The sequence below is a fragment of the Hemiscyllium ocellatum genome, chromosome 28 (genome assembly GCF_020745735.1).
Source record: "Hemiscyllium ocellatum isolate sHemOce1 chromosome 28, sHemOce1.pat.X.cur, whole genome shotgun sequence".
In the NCBI taxonomy this organism is placed as follows: Eukaryota; Metazoa; Chordata; class Chondrichthyes; order Orectolobiformes; family Hemiscylliidae; genus Hemiscyllium; species Hemiscyllium ocellatum.
Window position 1 is genome coordinate 35,536,973 of NC_083428.1, and position 23,965 is coordinate 35,560,937.

At 39.8% G+C, this 23,965-nt stretch overlaps 1 protein-coding gene across 1 annotated transcript in view; it reads left to right on the plus strand.

The window, feature by feature from the left end:
- The window catches only part of LOC132828956 (endophilin-A2-like), a 128,523-nt gene that overhangs the window by 65,581 nt on the left and 38,977 nt on the right, over window positions 1-23,965 (plus strand). The window contains exons 2-4 of the mRNA XM_060846181.1: window positions 12,564-12,632; window positions 18,657-18,729; window positions 23,664-23,807. Of these exons, the coding sequence (XP_060702164.1) occupies window positions 12,564-12,632; window positions 18,657-18,729; window positions 23,664-23,807 (286 nt within the window). The remainder of the gene's footprint in view (window positions 1-12,563; window positions 12,633-18,656; window positions 18,730-23,663; window positions 23,808-23,965) is intronic.

Sequence of the window (23,965 nt, forward strand, 5' to 3'; positions counted from 1 at the left end):
GAAGGTTACCTCAGAGTACAATAAGACCTTGATCAGATGGGCAATGGGCTGAGGAGCAGCGGATGGAGTTTAATTTAGATAAATGCAAGGTGCTGCATTTTGGAAAAGCAAACCAGAGCAGCACTTGTAAACTTAATGGTAAGGTCTTGGGAGTGTTGTTGAACAAAGAGACCTTGGAGTGCAGGTTCATAGTTCCTTGAAAGCGAAGTTGCAGGTAGATAGGATAGCAAAGAAGGCATTTGGTATGCTTTCCTTTATTGGTCAGAGCATTGAGTATAGGATTTGGGAGGTCATGTTGCGGCTGGTAAGACCACTTTTGGAATATTGCATGCAATTCTGGTCTCCTTCCTACCAGAAGGATGTTGTGAAACTTGAAAGGGTTCAGAAAAACATTACAAGGATATTGGCAGGGTTGAAGGATTTGATCTATAGGGAGAGGCTGAATAGGTTTGGGCTGTTTTCCCTGGAGCTTCGGAGGTTATGGGGTGACCTTGTAGAAGTTAATAAAATCATGAGGGGTGTGGATAGGATAACTAGACAAGGACTTTTCTTTGGGGTGGGGGAGTCCTAGACCAGAGGACATAGTTTTAGGGTGAGAGCAGAAAAATTTAAAAGTGACCTGAGGTGCAACATTTTCATGCAAATAGTAGTACATGTATGGAATGAGCTGCCAGACGAAGTGGTGGAGGCTGGTACAATTACAACATTTAAAAGGCATCTGGATGGGTATTCAAAGTTTGTGAGAAGATTTGTAGCTTGGGTGCTCGTTGTTGTGGTTCTGTTTGCTGAGCTGGGAATTTGTGTTGCAGACGTTTCGTCCCCTGTCTAGGTGACATCCTCAGTGCTTGGGAACCACCTGTGAAGCGCTTCTGTGATCTTTCCTCCGGCATTTGTAGTGGTTTGACTCTGCCCCTTCCGGTTGTCAGTTCCAGCTGTCCGCTGCAGTGGTCGGTATATTGGGTCCAGGTCGATGTGCTTATTGATTGAATCTGTGGATGAGTGCCATGCCTCTAAGAATTCCCTGGCTGTTCTCTGTTTGGCATGTCCTATAATATTAGTGTTGTCTCAGTAGAATTCATGTTGCTTGTCATCTGCGTGTGTGGTTACTAAGGGTAGCTGGTTGTGTCGTTTCGTGGCTAGTTGGTGTTCATGGATGCAGATTGTTAGCTGTCTTCCTGTTTGTCTTATGTAGTGTTTTGTGCAGTCCTTGCATGGGAGTTTGTACACTACATTGGTTTTGCTCATGCTGGGTATCGGGTCCTTCGTTCTGGTGAGTTGTTGTCCGAGAGTGGCTGTTGGTCTGTGTGCTGTTATGAGTCCTAGTGGTCGCAGTAGTCTGGCTGTCAGTTCGGAAATGCTGTTGATGTATGGTAGTGTGCGTAGTACTTTGGGTTGCGGCATGTCCTCGTTCCATTGCCTTTCCCTTAGGCATCTGTTGATGAAGTTGCGCGAGTATCCGTTTTTGGTGAATACGTTGTATAGGTGTTCTTCCTCTTTTTGCAGTTCTGGTGTACTGCAGTGTGTTGTGGCCCTTTTGAATAGTGTCTTGATGCAACTTCTTTTGTGTGTATTGGGTTGGTTGCTTTCGTAGCTCATAGTTGAATCACAGAAGTGCTTCACAGGAGGCTCCCAAGCACTGAGGATGGGTATATGAGTAGGAAGGCTTTAGAGGGATATGGGCAAAATGCTGGCAAGTGGGACTAGATTAGGTTAGGATATCTGGTCAGCATGGATGAGTTGGACCAAAGGGTCTGTTTCTGTGCTGTACATTTCTATGGCTGTCTGATTCTTAGCACCATTCGTTGTCAGATACTTTGGCCCTCATGATAGAGATTATTCCAAGATGTTTCCACTGTCAACATCTTGCTTAACTGGTATTTATGGACATTTATATTGTCCTCCATCATGAAGACTGATGCAAGTAATAGTTGAAATGATCTGTTGTTCCCTGTTATTAATTCTCAAGTCACATCCTCCAAAGGGCCCATGCTTACTTAAGTTGTTCTCTTTATACAACCATAGAAACTCTTGCTATGTATTTTCTTATTTCTTGTCAGTTTTCTTTTTAGTTATCTCCTGCTGGTTCCTAAACAAAATATCTCGATCCTCTAACCTGCTTTGTATGTCCTAGTTTCTGATTGGATTCTCTCCCTGACTGCCTTTGTTTATACTGAATGGTCTCATCCTTCTCATCAACTCCTCCCATTTTGTCTGAAATCATTTTGTGCAATTCTGATTAAATGTGTATCATTGCTCACCCACTAATTCCCATTTAAGTCGATTTTTCCTGCCTGCTTTAGACACTTTTGTATCTCTGTAATTGCCCTTGCTTATGTTTAGGTCACTGGTTTGAGATCCAACTTGCTTTCCCTCAAACTAAATTTGAAATTCTTCCATGTTATGATGTCTACACCCAACAGATCCTGAACTACAGATTTTCTTATTAATCTTGCTTCATGACACTTCACTACATCTAAAATACCCTATATTGACAGGTTGTATAATGTCCTGCTCTAAGAAACAGTCTTAACTTACTATACAAATCCATTTTCCATGTTCCCCTAGTCCATCTGGTTTGTTCAGTCAACAGGCACATTAAAATTATCAGTGGTAATTGTAGTGCCCTTCTTGCACATCTCTATTATTTTCTGATTTCTATCCTGTCCTATAGTGAGGCCACTCTTTAAAGGCCTGTTGATGACTCCCACTCCTCTGTTCCCCTTGCTATTCCTTACTTACAATCAAATTGATCCCACATCTTCATCTATCACATCTCCATTGCACATATATCACAATTCGTCACTGTACTCCTGCCAACTTTGATGAACAAAGTAACCCCATCTCTTTTTCCTTTTTGCCTATTTGTCTGGAGCATCTTTGAAACTTGATTTTCCAGTCTTAGTCACCGCACAACTACTTCTCTGAAAAAGCAGAATTCATTTATATCTTTTTGCACTGTCAATGCATCTGTGTACAGCTGGTTTTCGATGTAAACTGATGCCAGCAGCATGGATAAAGTTCGCTTACCTGCTGAGTTACTATGATGGACTCGTCTTCTCTTGCCTGAGTTGTGGAGATCCTCTGGTTTCACGACCAACAGTCAAAACTCTCTAATAAGAGAGCAGCCCTGTGGTCCCATAAGACAATGGCGACTGAACTTTATCTGGTTACAAACTGTATGCATTCAGCTAAAGAGCCTTCAGCTTTGTCTTTTACCATTCTTTCTTTTTTTGGTTTTAATTTCTGCTGCACCCTTCTGTGTTTGTTTTCAGACCCTTTCTGTCACCCTTCTGTTATCGTTTGCCTCATCAATCTCCTGCGTGTCTGCTCTCTTATTCCTTTTAAATTGAGCCCAGCCCCACTCTCTCCTCTGATCAGTTTAAAGACCCATCCACATTCTGTTAAAGGATTCAACACGACACTGGTCCCAGCATAATTCAAATGAAATCCATTACAGTGGAGCAGCTCTCTCTCTCTTTACTCAGTCATGGAGCCAATGCCCATTATTGAAAGCTATTCCAATGTTAATCTATGCCTTTATCTCCTAAACCTTAGTTATCCTATGCCACCTACACTTGGCTCATGTAGTAATCCTGACATTATTATCTTTGCGGTTTTCCTTTTCAATTTAAGACCATGAGACATAGGAGTGGAAGTAAGGCCATTCGGCCCATCGAGTCCACTCCGCCATTCAATCATGGCTGATGGGCATTTCAACTCCACTTACCAGCATTCTCCCCGTAGCCCTTAATTCCTCGTGACATCAAGAATCTATCAATCTCTGCCTTGAAGACATTTAGCGTTCCCGCGTCCACTGCACTCTGTGGCAATGAATTCCACAGGCCCACCACTCTCTGGCTGAAGAAATGTCTCCGCATTTCTGTTCTGAATTGACCTCCTCTAATTTTAAGGCTGTGTCCACGGGTCTTAGTCTCCTCGCCTAACGGAAAGAATTTCCTAGCGTCCACCCTTTCCAAGTCATGTATTATTTTGTAAGTTTCTATTTAGTCTCCCCTTAATCTTCTAAACTCCAATGAATACAATGCCAGGATCCTCAGCTGTTCCTTGTGAATTAGACCAACCATTCCAGGGATCATCCGTGTGAATCTCTGCTGGACACGCTCCAGTGCCAGGATGTCCTTCCTGAGGTGTGGGGACCAAAACTGGACACAGTACTCCAAATGGGGCCTAACCAGAGCTTTATAAAGTCTCAGTAGCACAACGGTGCTTTTATATTCCAACCCTCTTGAGATAAATGACAACATTGCATTCGCTTTCTTAATCACGGACTCAACCTGCATGTTTACCTTTAGAGAATCCTCGACTAGCACTCCCAGATCCCTTTGTACTTTGGCTTTACGAATTTTCTCACCGTTTAGGAAGTAGTCTATGCTTTTATTCTTTTTGCCAAAGTGCAAGACCTCGCATTTGCTCACGTTGAATTCCATCTGCCATTTCCTGGACCACTCTCCCAAACTGTCTAGATCCTTCTGCAGCCTCCCCACTTCCTCAGTACTACCTGCCTGTCCACCTAACTTCGTATCATCGGCAAACTTTGCTCGAATGCCCCCAGTCCCTTCATCCAGATCATTAATATATAATGTGAACAGCTGCGGCCCCAACATTGAACCATGCGGGACACCTCTTGTCACCAGCTGCCATTCCGAAAAAGAACCTTTTATCCTAACTCTCTGCTTTCTGTCAGACAGCCAATCCTCAATCCATCCCAGCAGCTCACCTCGAACACCATGGGCCCTCACCTTGCTCAGCAGCCTCCCATGTGGCACCTTATCAAATGCCTTTTGGAAGTCTAGATAGACCACATCCACTGGGTTTCCCTGGTCTAACCTACTTGTCACCTCTTCAAAGAATTCCAACAGGTTTGTCAGGCATGACCTCCCCTTACTAAATCCATGTTGGCTTGTTCTAATCAGACTCTGCTCTTCCAAGAGTTTAGAAACCTCATCCTTAATGATGGATTCTAGAATTTTACCAACAACCGAGGTTAGGCTAATTGGCCTATAATTTTCCATCTTTTGTCTTGATCCTTTCTTGAACAAGGGGGTTACAACAGCGATCTTCCAATCATCCGGGACTTTCCCTGACTCTAGTGACTTTTTTGAAAGATCTCAACCACTGCCTCCGCTATTTTCTCAGCCACCTCTCTCAGAACTCTAGGGTGTATCCTATCGAGGCCAGGAGATTTATCAATTTTAAGACCTTTTAGCTTTTCTAGAACTTTCTTTTTTGTAATGGCAACCATACTCAACTCAGCTCCCTGACTCCCTTTAATTGTTGGGATATTACTCATGTCTTCCACTGTGAAGCGCCGAGCTGCTCATAACGACTCAGCAGAACCTTTTTCCTCGCCCTACCTATGTAATTGGTACCCACATGGACTATGATGAATGGATCCTGCCCCTCCCATTTCAAGTTCCTTTCCTTATCATTATCTTTGGGTGCTCATATGTGATATCCTGAACCTTGGCACCAGATGTACAACATAACCTTTGGGACTCTGTCTTTGCTGCAGAGAACAGTATGTTTTGCCCTCACTATGCTATGCTGTATTACTGTTACATTTCCTTTATCACTGCCCCTTGCTCTCCACCCCAGCCACTCATACGTGACTTTGTAGCTTGGTGGTGTGATCAGTTCATTCATACTTCGTTCCTGTGTCCTCATCAATGCTGGGAGTAAGAACCACGTACCTATGAGTTAAGGGCCCTGGCTGAAGCTTCTCCAAAGCTAAATTCTCGATCCTAAATCTGCCTCACTTGCATACCCATCCACTAGTTGCTGATAATGGCCCAAATTTACTGCTTTTAGTATAATGCACGTTACTGTCTCCTCAAAGTTTCCAGGTTCTCTCCCCTTCCCTACGGGTCGCCGTGTCCATGGCCAAGACTCCAACTCATTTAATCTGACACGATGTTCCTCGAGCAGCCAACACTTGCTGTAGCTGTTGTTGCTGTGGATCACACTGGTGTTCAGCGCCTTCCACGTACTACAGCTGTAAAACATCACCTGTCCAGCCATTTCTATTCTATTTAATCAATTCATTTGGATGTTGAATATTGAAAAACTAAATTTCTTAACTGTGCTCACTAGCTGGAGTAATGTCTTCTGAATTAAATCACAGAGCCAATCAATGGAGAGACAGAAGGAATACCTAGCAGTCACCTCCTTTTTCTATGATGTTACATTTCAGATCAGAAATAGAAATCAGAGATAGAAATATGTTGAGGGTGCTGTCTACTGCACTGCCCTTCTCATGCAAACCTGGTCTTCATTTTATGTGTTCTCTCATGATATTTCTGAAGCAAAGGGTCCCCCACTGTCACACTTGTTTAGGTTCTGGTGACTATCGCAGGATCCTCCTCTCCCATTTGTTTAGTAGTGCTGACTATTTCTGGATCCTCTTCCTCCTCTTCCTCTACATATTACAACTAGAATTGATTTTGATCTCATGATAGTGATGGAAAGGTGATATTGTTCCAAGCAAGGATCGTACGTGGCTTGCAGGTGGTAGTGGTGCAAGCAATAAGGATTATGATCATTAATCCATTTTCTTTTAAGAGCACATTGATGGCTGTGTTCCTACTTCTGAGCCTGAGGTCTGGGTTGAAGTCCCACTTGCCATGAAGATGTAATGTAACATATCTAAACAGTTAATTCATTTTGAAAAGCATCCTTCATCCTTATCACACAAGTAATTTCACCTTTCTCTTTGGGATGGAAATCAGTTACACTAAATAATGATGCTTTGTGTGTGAGCTCCCAGTCTTAGTTGGACTGGAACTGGCAAGGAAATTACATGTTTTTGACTTCTCATTTCCGGGTGCATATGGAACAACAAATACAGTAATCGTCCATGACCTTTTCCCTTTTCGTACACATTTCCTTTAATGGGGATAGTAAAATAATACAGGAAAGTGTCAGGCCCACAAATCTTTTCATTTACTGAAGAGTATAGGTTCACAAATGGCGATCTCAATTAAAGCTTGCCTTTACTGACTAACATAGGTTCAAGACGGGGGGTCACAATTAATGCTTGCCTTTGCTGACTAGCTTAGGTTCAGGAATGGGGTGTCACAATTAAAGCTGTACTTTCTTTAGAATACAAATACAAAATGGTTTCTTGCGAAGTACTTTTACACTGCATCATGTGCTAACAATGGGTATTAACTAGTATCAAGTAGTCCTCACAAAAGAATGAACTCTTTGATGCTCAGTTTGGGCTCTGCCAAAGACTCCTGCTGAACTCATTACAGCCTTTGTCTAAATATGGACAAATGAGCTGGACTGTAATGGTGATGTGAGAGTGACTGTTATTGACATCGAGAAGCATTTGACAGAACTTGGAATAAAGGACCCCCAGCAAAACTAGAGTCTGCGGAAATTATGGAAAATGCTCCATTCGTTGGCATTATACTTAGCACAAAACATTGTTGGATTTCAGTCACCTCAGTTTCACGATATATGCTGAAGGCCTAACTGTCTTTGGCTGCTTCATCAATGATCTTCCCTCCATCACAAGGTCAGAAGCCACATTGTGCAATCATAATTTTCAACAATTCAGATATTGGAGCGGTCCGTGTTCAAATGCATCAAGACTTGGATGATATTCAGGCTTGGCTTGACAAGTAGCATATAAGTGCCAGGCATTGTGATCTCGTTGAGTCTTCCAAAATGCTTAAAAGGTTGGACAGGATAGATGCTGGGAAGGTCTTTACCTTGGTTGGGGAGTGTAGAATCAAGAGACATTTTTTTAAAAAGTGGAACACAAAAATAATTTTTAAACTCAGATTTGTGAATTTTTAAAATTGAGACAACTGTGCTGTACAACTGTCACAAATCTTCCCTAAATTATATATACTGTTCTTTTTGCAGTAAAGGTCAACATTCCTTTTGTTTTCCAGTTCCAATGCTGCGCATGGCTAAGAACATTTTATGATTCATGTACCAAGACAACTGTGTGCCTCTGCACCACAGAGCTCCACAGTCTATCCCTGCTTAAATAACATGCTACCTTTCTATTCTTCCAGCCAAAGTCAACAGGTTTACAATTTCACCACATGATAGCTCATATGTCACACTTTATCCATTCATTGTATCGATCTAAATCACTTTCCAGATTCACAAATACGTTTCCTTGCTGGTTTTGTTCCAGAAACATTTAATAATCATACATTTAATCCTTTAATCAAAAATCATTGATGCAGATTGTAAATAGTTGAGGTCCCAGTACAGATCCCGTGGCTTTTGTTATATCTTTTCCAACCTGAAGATGATCTGTTTACCCCCATCTATTTCCTATGAGCTAACGAATCCTCTGTCCATGCCAATTTATTTCCCACTAAACCATGAGCCGTCATTTTGTTTAGTAACCTTTGATGTGGTACATATTAAATGCCTTCTGAAAATCCAAATATACCACATCCATAGATTTCCTTTTATTTTGTTACTCCCTCAAAAGACTCTAATAAATCAAATCCAGTTTCCTTTTCACAGTACTGTGCTGACTGCTTAATTGCATTAACATTTTGTAAGTGCTGTACTGTAACCTACCTAATAATAGATTTTAAGATTTTTCCATATGACATACATTAAGCTAACCAGCTGTACTTTGCTACTTTCTGTCTGCTTTCCTCCTTGAATAGAGCAGTTGCATTCACTGCATTCTTTTCTAATGGGACCTATCCAAATCTAGAGAAATGTTTATGCTGTAACTTCTCAGCATGTGTATTCTGTAGTCAGTAAGTTCCCAAAGTAGGACCAAGCTGATTTATGTTTCTTCTGTAATTGTAGAGTGGATTAGCTGAGGGGAATATATAGAACAAAAACAGAAAATGCTGCAAAATCTCAATTGGTCTAGCACCATCTGTGGAGCGAAATCAGAGTTGATGTTTGAAATTCCGTGACCCTTCTTTAGAATTGAAGAGTCTGAAGAAGGGTCACTGGGCCCAAAGCATTAACTCTGATTTTTGTCCACAGATGCTATGAGACCTGCTGAGATTTTCCAGCAATTTTTTTGTTTTTGTTTCAGTCGCAGAAAGGTTGTGGAGGGATTTGAAGACCAGGGCTTTAAATGAAATAGTGATGGTTTCAGGTCTTTCAGTTGTTATGGAAGCAATTTGAAGACATTTTTGTACTTGTTGCTTCTGCAATTTGGACTCTGAAGTCTGAAGTCCGTGTGTTTGTTGCTTGCTTTTTCTGATTTTGAGGGGAAGAATGCTAGTTTTGCCATTATGGGGAACCAGAACATGTTTGTTTCCCATACCTCAAAATAGAGAAGTGATAATTGTCTGAGGGTTATCACACTAGAAATTTATTTCTCAAAGCATGCAGCTTCCATGGAATTTTAGTTTTACTGCTTGTATCCACTTGTACCACAAGGGATGAACTCAGATTTCTCCAGTTTCCTCATTTCCCCTCCCCCCACCTTGTCTCAGTCGATTCCCTCAAACTCAGCACCGCCCTCCTAACCTGCAATCTTCTTCCTGACCTCTCCGCCCCCACCCCACTCTGGCCTATCACCCTCACCTTGACCTCCTTCCACCTATCACATTTCCATCGCCCCTCCCCCAAGTCCCTCCTCCCTACCTTTTATCTTCGCCTGCTGGACATACTTTCCTCATTCCTGATGAAGGGCTTATGCCTGAAACGTCGAATTTCCTGTTCCTTGGATGCTGCCTGACCTGCTGCGCTTTTCCAGCAACACATTTTCAGCTGCTGGTATCTACTGTCAGTCAAATAACAATACACTTTGAAAGATTTATTGTAGTTAGTTTCAGTGATAGCTTTGCAATTTCAACACGAACTTTTGATTTGATTGCAGATTCAAACTAATTTAATTGAGGATCTAATAGTTTGTAAACGTAAGTTTATTTTGTACAACATTAGTAAAGATCATTGTGTCTCCAATAGTATTATCCTGGCAATAATTGGTGAGCCTTTGAATGACTTTAACTACTTAGACATGGGTTAAGGCTGGCTTGTCAAGTTTGCTTTCTTCTCGGATGTGTTCCCTGATTAATTGCTGCTGCTTTAAACAGTTAGTAAATGAACAGTAAAACTGAGCCATACTGTTTAATGACTCCCTGGTTTAATTATTTTGGAGGTTCAGCATTGTCTATCGATGTGTCATTGAGCTGAATTTGATCAGTATCCTTAGCTGAGAAAAGGAAAAAAATCTAAACAAATATCCTACTTATGATCTGCCCAGTGGCCTCAGCTGAAAAATGAGAGCGCATACATCCAATGAGGACAAAACGAGAATTTGCCTGGATGTATTCCATGCTCACATAGCCTGTTTGGACTAATTGTCTCTGCTGGCAGATTGAATACTTGAACCAAGATGTTGAAATCGCTGATACTCAGGGAGCCATACTTGACACAAGTTAACAGCCTTAAAGAGAAAAAAAATAGGTGCACCTTTTATTTTGTCATACTTGCCATGTTGTTTAATAGGTAATTTTGTTGTTTCAGTGAGACTAATAAAAGGGTAGAGTGATATGTTCAGGCTGCCTATTTCAGTTCTCTGTTTACAATCTAAGCCTCCTCATGACAGAGATTTTATATTGCATCACAAGTATAAAGCTGCCTGTCAAATTTATTCCAAGCTATTTTTTTTTATCAATTACCTTCCATGATTGAGCCCACTGACAATAAATTGCTCTGTGTAAGTGTAGGCTGAGAAATCAATCAATCAAACAGTGATAGACATTTTAAGAGGAATAAAGTTAGGTCATGTTAAATATATACAGCATCTCGGTTAAAATGCGTTTGGAATATTATGAACAATTGTTTTCTCCATAATAAAATTATGTAGAGGCATTGGAAAATGTTTTCATTTTCTGGTGTCTCATTTGCTCAAGTTGAAGCTCATTGACTAAGCAGATTATTAACCTGGTTTGGAAATAACTAGGAGTTCAAAGTTTGAGAGAAGATTTGTCGCTCGGGTGCTCATTGTTGTGGTTCTGTTCGCTGAGCTGGGAATTTGTGTTGCAGACATTTCGTCCCCTGTCTGGGTGACATCCTCAGTGCTTGGGAGCCACCTGTGAAGCGCTTCTGTGATGTTTCCTCCGGCATTTATAGTGGTTTGTCTCTGCCGCTTCCGGTTGTCAGTTCCAGCTGTCTGTTGCAGTGGTCGGTATATTGGGTCCAGGTTGATATGCTTATTGATTGAATCTGTGGATGAGTGCCATGCCTGGCTGTTCTCTGTTTGGCTTGTCCTATAATAGTAGTGCCAATATAGGTCAAGCCAAACAGAGAACAGCCAGGCATGGCACTTATCCACAGATTCAATCAATAAGCACATCAACCTGGACCCAATATATCGACCACTGCAACGGACAGCTGGAACTGACAACCGGAAGAGACAGAGACAAACCACTATAAATGCCGGAGGAAAGATCACAGAAGCACTTCACAGGAGGCTCCCAAGCACTGAGGATGTCACCTAGACAGGGGACGAAACGTCTGCAACACAAATTCCCAGCTCAGCGAACAGAACCACAACAATAACTAGGAGTGACAGGAAAGTCTAGATAATGAGGAGGCACTCCAGTTTGTGTTCACTTTAGCAAAACAGTCCATTGCATGTTACATGGTTTGAGTCTTATACAGAGCTGAAAATGTGTTGCTGGAAAAGCGCAGCAGGTCAGGCAGCATCCAAGGAACAGGAAATTCGACGTTTCGGGCATAAGCCCTTCTTCAGGAAAGAAACTTATGCCCGAAACGTCGAATTTCCTGTTCCTTGGATGCTGCCTGACCTGCTGCGCTTTTCCAGCAACACATTTTCAGCTCTGATCTCCAGCATCTGCAGACCTCGCTTTATCCTTGAGTCTTATACAGGTATAACATTGATGTCCTCATATGATATTGCTAGATAATAATATTTATTAAGGCTGTTGCCAAGTAAGAAACAATTGGTTGAAATTTAGTAGTGATTATTGCATTGCTCAATCATTCGGTTAAATACAAGATGCTCTTCCAGAATCCACTTTTTAAATTTCGAAAGAAGTCAGGAATGCATTTGACCAACAAATTTTAAGGTTTTCAGCTGGGTCTGATTTTACGAATGCACGGTAGTTTTCATGGAATTCTAATGATAAGTAATGAGAAATTATGGAGCTGTACTGTTCAGAATTTCTCTCCAAGCAAGTACTTGTGAAAATGTTGCTGCCTAAATTGGATTTATGGAAAAGTATCAGCACTGATATAAATTTTGCCCTTCTAACTGTGGATTATATCTTAAATATTTTCAGTGGTACATTTCTGCCCTTGTTGGCAAGAGCAGGTTGAGTTGATGAACTAAGAATTGTTGTTGTTTTCTATAAATTATTGGTACCCAGGCCCTGAATTTAATTGGATGACAGCACTAAACCTGAGACAGCTATTAGACTACTTAATAAATCATGCATTCTATCTAATTGCTGTAAGATTTCCAGAGTTTTATAATGTTGATATGATGATGTGGTATACCATAAGATCGTGTAAGTGCTGTTGCATTTTTTTTAAATATGGAAATTCATGTGATTTTATTTTGTTTTCCCCAGCTTGTCAGTGAAAAGGTTGGTGGTGCAGAAGGAACCAAGCTGGATGAAGACTTTAAAGAAATGGAGCGGGTATGTGATTTCCATAAACTCATACACTATATGGGAGGTGGGAAGAATAGAAGTAGATTATGATGGGGATGCCTAAAATATATCAGAAAGTCCAGATGCAGTGCCTGTCTGTGTGTCTTTGTCAATCTGATTTCATCTGCTTCTTTTATGAGATGTAGGGACAGGATTACCTCCCTTTCTTGGCTGACCTTCTGCCTCAGCAGCATTTTACTGGTCATTCCCCATAATCCTTTGAGTGACTAAATCAACATATTTAATGATGGGTTGCTTTCTGGGACAGAGAATTTCAATAATTCAAACCCCTTCCGAATTTGCTGTTTCATTGGGATCACTTTTGAATTGTGCTAAATTTGCCCGATTTGCTTAGCCTCTCAGTCTAGAATCAATCCACTGAACCTTTGTTTTACCTCCTTGTTGAAGCAACAATCCTTCAATGCTGCGTGTGCACAACAATTGGTGTTGGCATGCCAAACAGGGCATTGACTTCCGTTTCTGCAAATCATTGCTGCAAGTGGGACTCCGAGACATGCGTGGTTGCTAAGAAAATTAGAGGGAACACTGCCTGTAAGGAAAATATATAATTTGCTAAATGTAGAAACTAAAACTGTTCAAAGTGCGGTCTCCCTCAAACCCTGTGTAAATGTAGGAAAATCTTCTTATTCCCTTGCAATAAAGGCTAACGTACTACTTGCTGTCCTAATTGCTTAGTGTACCTGTAATGTTAATACACTGAAAGGTGCATTATGTGTTATCAGCTTTAGAAGTTGGATTTTAAAATAGAAGCAGAAGAATTTTGTTTAGTTCTGTGAAGGTTCCATTTAAAATGGTCCAAGTCATTTTGGAGCAACACCCTGAATCAATTCTTAGTGAGTGAGAAAACATGTGACTCCAATCTAGGACCTGGGAGAACATTTGTAGGGTTAATGAATTAAGATGTTTATACTAGTAATTTCACAATAGACAGAGTAAACTGAATAAAACCATTTAATTTTGTTTTGGTTTAAAAAAAGCCTTTTTAAGTTCAGAGAAAATAAGTACTATGCAATTCAGGGAAACGAGTCACCTCAGCAGACATTTTTTCTAGTCAGTGGAGTTTCCAAGGTAAGAGATTTTTTTGTAGAGTTATTAGAACTGAGAAAGTTTAGGCCATCAGAATTGTGTAAGATTCATGCCTGCAGACGTGATATGGAACCATAGAATTATCTCCACAGTCATCAGAAAAGGAACTAGAAGAAGTTATTTAAGCAGAAACCTTAGTTTGTGATAGGAAGCTAAATTCTCTGATTGTGAATCTCTGTAACAGGTAGTGTTGGAAGTGGGTTGAAAGTTTTTTTTTCTATTTGTCTTGAGATATTTCTAATCTGTCTTTTCTATGTTTAATTTGTTTTTCTCTTGTTTTATGTAATAGACTTATTTTTTTTTCAGAATATCTGCAACCTAGTGTGAATGTTTGTCCATAATTAACTTTAAAAAATTGATTTCCATAAGTAGAGGCTGAATAGGCTGGGGCTATTTCCAAGGAGACTGAGGGGTAACTATAGAAGTTCATAAAATCATGAGGGGCTTGGATAGGACAAGTAACCAAGGACTTTTTCCCAGTGTAGGGGAGTCCAAAACTAGAGGGAATAGGTTTAAGGTGAGAGGGGAAAGATTTAAAAAGGACCTAAGGGACAAGTGTTTCACGCTGAATGTGGTGCATGTATCGAATGAGCTGCCAGAGGAAGTGATAGAGGCTAGAACAATTACAACATTTAAAAGGGATCTGGGTGGGCATTTGAATAGGAAGGGTTTATCAGGATATGGGCCAAGTGCTGGCAAATGGGACTAGATTTATTATAGGATATAGGATATCTGGTCAGCATGGATTAGTTAGACCAAAGGGTCTATTTCCATGCTGTACACCTCTATGATTCTATCCAGTCAGGTTTTATTTTAGACTCTGACTTGAATTAGGATCATAACACTAATGTTGTGTTCCTTAGACAAGTTCACCCAAGTCCCACAGGATTTAAAAGTTTTGGATCTTTTAAAGTATCTTTTGCTTTTCCGTTCTTCACATTGTCTTCTTTCTTGCTTTGTACTCCATTTGCCACCTTCTTGTCCATTCACCTAACCCCCCTCTTTCACTTTGTAGCCTTTCTTCTTCCTTACCAATTAGAGATTCCCAACTATCTTTGTGTTATCAGCGAACATGCATACATTACTATGGTTTCTTTGTCAGAGTCTTGAATATACTTTGTGAATATCTGTAACCCCAGTACTAATCATTGTGGCCCGCCACTGGCCATTGCCTGCAGATTTGATACTTGGTTCCTGCCCGTTAACCAACTTAATAAATATGTTGTTAAGTTTTTGCCTACTTCTATATCCTCTTTAATTCTCAACAAAATGTGCCTCTCACAGTAAACAAAGTATTAGAATTTCACCTTTCTATGGGGAAAATCTGCCTAACCTATACTTGACAGTTTGTCACAGTTTTACAGTTTGAATTCAGGGTGGATTCCATTAAAACTTGGATCACAGGTTGCTTATTTTGTGATGTAGAATACTACTTCAATGAACAGCTCATGAGTGAGACATTGTAAGCATTGTAGCCACTGATAAAAATGTTTTCACATAGCTTTCTGCTCCAGCTTTCATTAGTCATTTTGTTTATTTTGCTTGTCACGCAGTGTCACCTTTTGTTGCTTTGCTAGTGTTAACTGTTCTAGCTTTACCACTCTAATTCTGATTTACAGTTTTGAGGGGAGTCTTGTTAAATTGTTGGGGCACAGAAAGGAAGATACATACACTTTTCTTGTTCCATGGAGGCTGACTTGACTCTCCCCTTGATCTGAACTTCATCATAAATTATTTGACCTAATCCGGCACGCTGCATTTACCATAAAATCAGTATAGATTAAATCACAGATTAGGTTTTATCAATGATAAAAATATTGTAATCCAAATCTGTTTTATAAAGATAGTGGTATGCTCCTGTTGACCATCCAACACAATGGGGTAAATTTATCATCATATTCTTTGCATTTCACTTTCAAACTGCTGAAGCTGTATCATTTCTGCTGTTATTAGATGTGATCTCACAAATTTGAACAGCTTAATTTGAAATATAAAACTGAAGAACTGTCGATGCTGGAAATCAAACAAAAACATTAAGTCTGCCTTTTCTCCACAGATACTGCCAAAATATGCTGAGTCTTGTTTTCTGATTTTGTTTTTAAGTTTAATTTGAGATCTTCTTGATCTGTATTACTTGTAATTGAAGATTAGCACTGAAGTGAGTCACTTGGTAAGTGCTGGGTTGGTTGCCTTGCCTGGTGAGGACTGAACAGTTGATTAATCTAATGTGAGCATGTTGTTTGAGGAAGATGCAGAAGTGACCAGAGTCAAAGAAAGAAAAGTTTGGTGGAGGTGTATGCTAATTCAATCTAAAGAAATTGGATAGGTAACCTAATGTAAGACAGTGAAGACAGAAGCAATAGATTAGGGAGAGCTTGATGCATTTTGGCAACAGTATTTTGTAGCAGCTATAGTCAATTCTGGATCCAACGCTGTGATAAAACAGGGTTAATTATTAGTCATGCCCACTGGAAAGTAGGGACATGGTATCACTGAATTTAATGATACATTTGAAAGTGGCATATTCCAGTCACAGTCAAAAATCGGAAATTGGAGAATGTCACTTTTGAATGTATGAGGATGATTGCTGGTGATACAAAGTTGCAGTGTAAGCTGTAAGAAAGATAGTTAACAATAATTTGGCATGATTGTCTCGTTCAGCCTTAGTACGAAAAGAGCATGAATCAGATTTTGATTGGAGCTGGAAAAAATTGCATTCGTTAATGTATGTCAGACAGGTATTATGACAACATACAGTCAGCAGACTAATTGAAAGAGTTGATGGAGAGTTGAGGCTCACAGTACATGTATGTGGAAGCAAATTCCATTTTTGTAGGTGATGTCATCAAAGGGCAGCACATGAAAAAGAAAGACAAAATAGCAAAGAACAGGCCCTTGGGAGAGATCTTAGATGACAATCCACATTACAGCTGCAAATGTTTTGCTATTGCTTGTATCGATAGGAGTGAACCAAGTGAAGACCATGGCACTTAAAAGGATAACATACACAAAATGCTGGAGCAAGATGGTACGCTCAGGCCATTAAAGACTGAATTGAGTATACCTGTACTTTGAAATTATGCAAGTTTCTCTCTTTTTACTAAAAAAAAGCTTAAGATTTTGAAAGTCATAGTTCAGACCACTTAATTGTTTCTTAACTTATCTGCTCAATGTCATTTTCAGTCGTTGTAGTGTTTGGTATTGTGAGATCTGCTCCAATGTTAAGCTACTCCAAAAAGGTCCAACTCTGCTTAGAGGGTAATAATTTCTCACTTCTGAGATAACCTTAGTGCAGCAAGAGTCTACCTGAGATCATGACTGAAAAAGTGCAACGTCGGATACTCTTCTACTCCACAGTCTTAGATTGTAATAATTTGAATGTGGGTTTGATTACTTGACACTTGCTTATGCTTTCCAGAAACCTTTGTTTCAAATTTGATGGCTGGTCTTGCAAAATGCTTCTACAATTCTCATCTTTCTGATAAGGCATCCGTTTGTGTGGTTTTTTAATTTTTCATCAACAAAGCAATTATTAGAACTCGAGCCATAACTGTTTCAGTCAATTTTGAGTTTGCTATTGACAATTTAACAAAGCCTAGAAGCTTCTCTTAAAGGCCATGTACCAGTAATTGGATCAGCACTGTATTTACAATAGATAATTTTTGGATAAAATCTTACAGATTAGATTAGATTACTTACAGTGTGGAAACAGGCCCTTCGGCCCAACAAGTCCACACCGACCCACCGAAGCGCAACCCACCCATACCCCTACATTTACCCCTTTACCTAACATACGGTCAATTTAGCATGGCCAATTCACCTGACCCGCACATCTTTGGACTGTGGGAGGAAACCGGGGCACCCGGAGGAAACCCACGCAGACACGGGGAGAATGTGCAAACTCCACACAGTCAGTCGCCCGAGTCAGGAATTGAACCCGGGTCTCTGGTGCTGTGAGGCAGCAGTGCTAACCACTGTGCCACCGTGCCGCCCTTAAAATCTGAGAATGTATTTTTTTTTTGCAAAGGATGTAGTGTTAGAAAATTGGGGACAGCAGGTAGAAAAGGCTGAAGAAAGAAATGCACTTCTTGCCATCTACTGGATATTAAAAAGTAAAACACCTAATCTGTTACATGAGTGTTTAACCAAGTGCAGCCAGTTTCAGTATGCATAATTAAAATACTGAAATATTTGGCACATAAATTCATCCTAGACCCACCCTGTTAAGCAAAAGTTGTTCTTAACATTTGCACCAACTGTTTCAAATATCTCTTATTACGAATTAGTCACGAGCATAGTGTGCAACAGTTGCCAAGCAAATATATGTTAATTCATTCAGATAATATTACAATATTCAGCCTCACATTAATTTACTAACAACCGTTGCAAGTGACCCTAAATGAGAATTTCACAAACTTCTATTTCCTTGCTATCACATGAGAAGGATCAGAACTTTCCTGAGATCTGGTTATATTAAAATTGCAGCATTCCAGCAACTTGGCCAAATGGACATTCTTTTGTGCCTGAGTCTAAATGTTGAGTTGGTGGGCAATTTATTGACCCTTCCCAGTATCATTCCCCTCGTTGACTTTAATTTTGGATTCAACCCCCTGCCTACAATCTCTGACTCCTTTTTGATAAAGAGCAGAACTTTTTCTGAGATGGAAAAGATCCAGGTGAAAAGTCCCATTTCACTTCATCATTCGTTATTTCCCGTCTTAGGTCTGTCTGTTGCTGAGTGTTTCATTCACCTTTGTTACTTCCAGACTCAACTCTTCCAGTGCTCTCTCAGTGCAAGATAGGTTAGGGTTAGATCTCACATTACCCAAAATATCTTATGCAATTTACTCAACACTCCTAACATTGTTGATCACTTTTAGTAATCCTTCTGTAATTTGCTTTCAGAAAGTGGATATTACCAGCAAAGCTGTGGCTGATGTCCTGACAAAAACCACCGAGTACCTTCAACCGAATCCAGGTAAAGATGATCTGAAATGTTGAAGTATATGAAATATAGTCTTCTGTTAAGTAGGCACTTATTATATTCCTATTTAGTAGTATTTTCCATATCTGCTTTTCAAAATAAAATGCATGAAAATTGCTTCGCACTAGAGGTAACACTAACACAGGAGGGAAGTTTCAATCAAATTTGCGTGCATGTTTGCAGAAGCTCACTATTACTCTTAAGTCATATATTATACATGCTTACATATTCTTCTTCATCTCAGTTGAAGTCATTAAGTTGAAATCCAGAATCCCACAGGCATCTGTTACTTGCATACATCTTAATTTCTGTCAAAATTATGGACTCCTTGTCTTCCTCAGTCTTGTTTCATTCTAGTTTTATCTCACCTGGGCCTTATATTTTGATTACCTTTTCATTTTACTCCTTTTTGCAGCATCAGTATTCTGCTTTGTTTCTAAAACAATCGGATTGCTTGTCTGACATACGGTATCATTTAAATACTAGGAGATTCAAAACAATTGAATTAATTCTGTGCTACAGAATACTGTTTCCAATCTAACAACTCCCATCTCTCTCCCAGGCAACTATCTGTGTCTGAGCCACATTGTGCAAACTTGGTGTCGGGTTTGACTCCAAATGTTGTACTGTGAATAAGGCCACTAATATTCACCATCTTGATACCTGATGTGACCCTTACCAGAGCTTATCTGCTAAAGTAGTCAACCATACCTTTGATCTCCTCCAGACTTGGCTATTTGAATATGCCATTCATCAACCTCCTGCAATCTATATCCTGATAAATTTAAACCAGCAAATATCTACTGATGTCCTTATTTGCACAACTTCCACTCGCCCATCTTCCCTACACTCACTGTCATATGTTGGTTTCCTCTGTTAGAAAAAATTCATTTATATCGTGTCCTTCTCATCAACTGGATATTTCAAAGTGCTTTCCAGACAATTAAGTATTTTTCAATTGTACTCATTGTTGTAATTTAGGTAAAGGATAGTCTTGAATTTAAATTTCTTATTCTGGTTTCACATCTCTCCTTGTTTCCATGACTGTAGTGTCCCCCAACCCCACAAACTACCCAAGATATCTGTGGACTTCTAATTCTGGTTTCTTCAACATCCATTATTTTAACTACTTTACGATTGATAGCTATTCCTTTACTGCCAAGGCCCTTAACCTCTAGAATTCCTTATCTAGGTCTCTTGTCCCTCAACTTCCATACTCTCATTTCAGACCTGCCTTAATATGTGCCTCTTTGACTATCTAGCCCATATCCCCATATGTGACTGTTAGTTCTTCTAAGAAACACTTGAGATCAAGGCCAGAGAGAGTAATCATAGGGCTTGGTGTTCCCCTGTTTCTGGATGCTTTATATCTCTTCCCTTCCCTAGTATCGTCGATTCTTCTACTCTTTCCACAGGTATAGCCAGACTTATTGAGTTTCTTCAGCACTTTGTTTTACTACACAAAACTGGAACGTTTTTAACAGGCTGTACTAACTATTTATTCAGTTCACAGCTGCAGATTTTAATTTAACATTCAACAGTTTTAATTACAAAAGTATCTCCTACGTTTTTCTCTAAATACCTCCTGATTTTATTCAGTCTTGAACTAGAGATCCCGCATTTATTTTCAAGAAATTTATTGTTTCCAGTGCTTTCTTTTCCTTTCCACACTCTCACCTTGCGCCTGCCAAACACCTTGCTCATCCCCATCTCTCTCTCTCGCTCTACCTTCCCCCCCCCCCCCAAACTTGTCTCACTCCCACACACATACTCTCTCAGCTCCACATCCACTTTGTTCACACCCCATTGCTCTCAGTCCCTCATGCCCCCATGCCCTAATCCCCTCCCTTACCCTTTTCCTTTATCCCTTCCCTCTCACTCGTTTACATCCCCTCCCTTTCCTACACCCCTCGCCACCTTTTCCCATAAACTCTCCATCCTTGCCCCTTCAACCCCTCACCCCCTCAAGCACCTGTGACCACCCCAACCCTCCTCTACCCCCTTCCTCTACACACCCTTTTACCCCTCCCACTCTCCCTCTACCCTTCCCATCCCCTTCCCCACCCCCCCACTAACCATCTCTCCCTCACCCCCTCCCTACTTCCCCCTTCTCTCTTTTCCACCCCCTTCCTCATTGTAAAGATGCCAGCACTTTGATGGCTAAAACAAACAATTTACGTTTGCACAGCTTGTAGATTTACGGCCATAAACTATGAACAGAGCCACCACTGCATGTGTACAACCCTGCATCTTGTACAAATATTGTTCCCATGTAATGCACTCTGTGCACTTTGTCACATAGTAAATGATTGAACTCTGGAGTAGGTGGTTTCCTCCATTTTAAAAAAAACAGTTTGAGCACATTTCACATAAAATGTTGGCATTATTCAGATTAACAATTTTAAAGCATTCGTCTTGCGCTCTGAAGCTCTGCATTTTATTAAATATTGTCAGCGAAAGAGAAACAGGATCCATGTCCTCAAAGGGATAAGAAATTTCCTTTTCAGCTTTTGAAAAACATTTCCTGATGAATCAGCTCTAAAACTTTCAGTCCGTTCTTGAAGTTAAAATTTTAAAGATTGTAAGAATCTTGAAAATTAGAAAACTTTGCCTCAACTGAAAAGCTATCAATTCAGTTGTGTTTTGAAAACAAAAACTATTGGAATACATTCTGTCGCGAGGGGCTCTAAAATTCTTGGCTGACAATGTATTGGTTTCTTGGTTTCTTAGTCATGTCTGTTAGCCATTCTGTCTCCACATGGTTTCTCTTTTCTCTCCTCCCACCTTGTCAAATAAAGAAATCATGTACACTGGAAGAAATTGGATTTTTCTCCCACCATTTCATTAGTAATTTTGTTGACCCCACTTAGAACCAAAGTTTAGAAAGTAGTATTAAAACACTTGTCGAGCTGCACATATTTACTTTATGACCTGCTTACATTACAGGAAAGAGCTTCTGATGATTCAAATCCTTTGCTGTTATGACAGATGTGCCTGATAGATTTCTCTCAACCTCAGCCAAAGATGTTGACTACTAAAATTTGCGGTTTCCCCAGGGCTCAGCATCCGCTCTGTGCCTCTTAGAGTGACTTCAGCATTAAATAATGACAGGCTGTTTAACCATGGAATTGCAAAGAGCCAGCCACATTCAATCCTGTTCTCACCTCACACAACCAAAGACCAATTCCTGTCAGTAATTACTGGATAACAATCAAAAGCAGGAAACTTGAACTTAGCTTAACTCAGCACAGACTAGAAACAATCCTGGGCCTTTCTTTGGATGATGGTGCTACAATTAGGTAGTGCTTTTACTCAATAGTTCATTAGAGGAAGTTGTGAATTTAGTTTAAAGCAAGATAAACATGCAATTCCTGAAGGAATGTATTTATTTGTTGGTTGATGCTGATAGCCATTTCTGGCTTCCTGTGTACCCTGAAAAGATAACATTGTAAAATGCGGTACTCATTGCTGAATTTTTGAATGGCCTTGGTGACTTCCTTCACATCTATTTTATACCAAGTGCACTGCAAACAAGCCCTTAAATCAACATTTCTTCTGTTCAACACTTGAATCTAAATTTCGAAACCTGCATACAAATTATTTGATTTAATGCTTTTAATACTACAGGCCCTTAGCTTAAAATCTATGACACAATCTTAGGATGTTGTCATTACAGAATGTAATTAGTGATTCACATTGGGATGATTAGCTCAGTTGGCTGGACAACTGTTTGTGGTGGAGAATGATGCCTGTTCCCAAACTGACTGAGGTCACTGTGAATGTTCCACCTTCTCCACTTTGCCCTGCTCCTGAGGCATGGTGATCCTTAGGTTAAGCCAGTATCAGTAGTTTCTTTCTAATGAATCCTCTGGTGCAATGGCAACCAGTCTTTATCTTTCACATTGGGATGTTATGTTAACATTGTTGTGCCTTGGTTTGATCTTGTTTTGCTTGCTTCCTTGTTGTTTCATGTTGATTTCAGATGGCCGCTAGGAATTCATTCACATCATGTATGGATATGTATTTTATTTCTTTACTATACAGATGAAAGCTTTTGCAATATATAAACTTTAGTTATTTAATCTAACCTGCCCTCCACCCAATCGTAAACCTTCTCTTTAAAAACCTTATGCATCCCTGTCTATCTTCAGTTCTGATAAAAGTTAACTGATCTAATGGTATTTCTTGCCATTCTGCCTGACCAAATGAATATTTATTTCCAGCATTTCATATCTTCTGTTCAGGTTTGCAACATCCAAGATAGTTTGTGCCTGTATTGCTGGAGAACACACCTTATGATGAGATCTTGCTGGTGGCTGGATTTATCAAATTTAATTTACATTGAGAAGCCAGATGGATGAGATTGGTGTTTTGCAAACTTGTGTGAAATTCACTATCTGACACCATATTTCTTCAAAGTGCTCCCACCATTATCAAGGACAGGCTTGTAACCAGTATTAACTCATGTTTAACACTTGAACTTATTTTTGTAGAAAATCTGTGTCAAGTAGTCAGCAGCACCAGCAGGAGAAAAGCAGCTTTAGTGCTCACTACCCTTCTCATGTGGAACTCTTAATTCATGACAGCAAGTTGTATCTACTGATAACGCCAAAACCTGTATTCCACCCTAATATGCAGTTCAAACTCCTCTCTCCTGATGTACCCAAATTTGGATAGGTACGGCACTTAATATATGCTAGATTTTTCAGCTCAGATGAGTGTACATCTTTAAGTTGAAAATATAAGGGACAACATTCAATTTTATGAATATGAAAAATTGTACTGTATTGTCCTTTAAATTTCCATTTGATGTTTCTTGCATTATTATGTAAGCACTGAACGATTGTCAGCTACTATTCATTTTACTGAAAATTATTGTGGTTGAAATCCTATAATTGCCAAAATTCATTAATTGCATCTTTACACAGCATCCAGAGCTAAACTAACCATGCTGAACACTGTGTCAAAGATTCGTGGTCAGGTAAAAAATCCAGGCTACCCTCAACCAGAAGGACTTCTCGGAGAATCCATGATAAAATTTGGGAAGGATCTGGGTGAAGAATCAAATTTTGGTGAGTGAATTACTTTGATTAATATTTATTTAAAAACCATGCTTAATGGTAAAATGTCAGTTGGTGCTAGAGGTTTTAGGGTCAAAACTGTCAGGATTGTATTTTGTTCGTTATGTCATTTTACGAACACGCAAATCAATACTGTGATTGTTACTTGT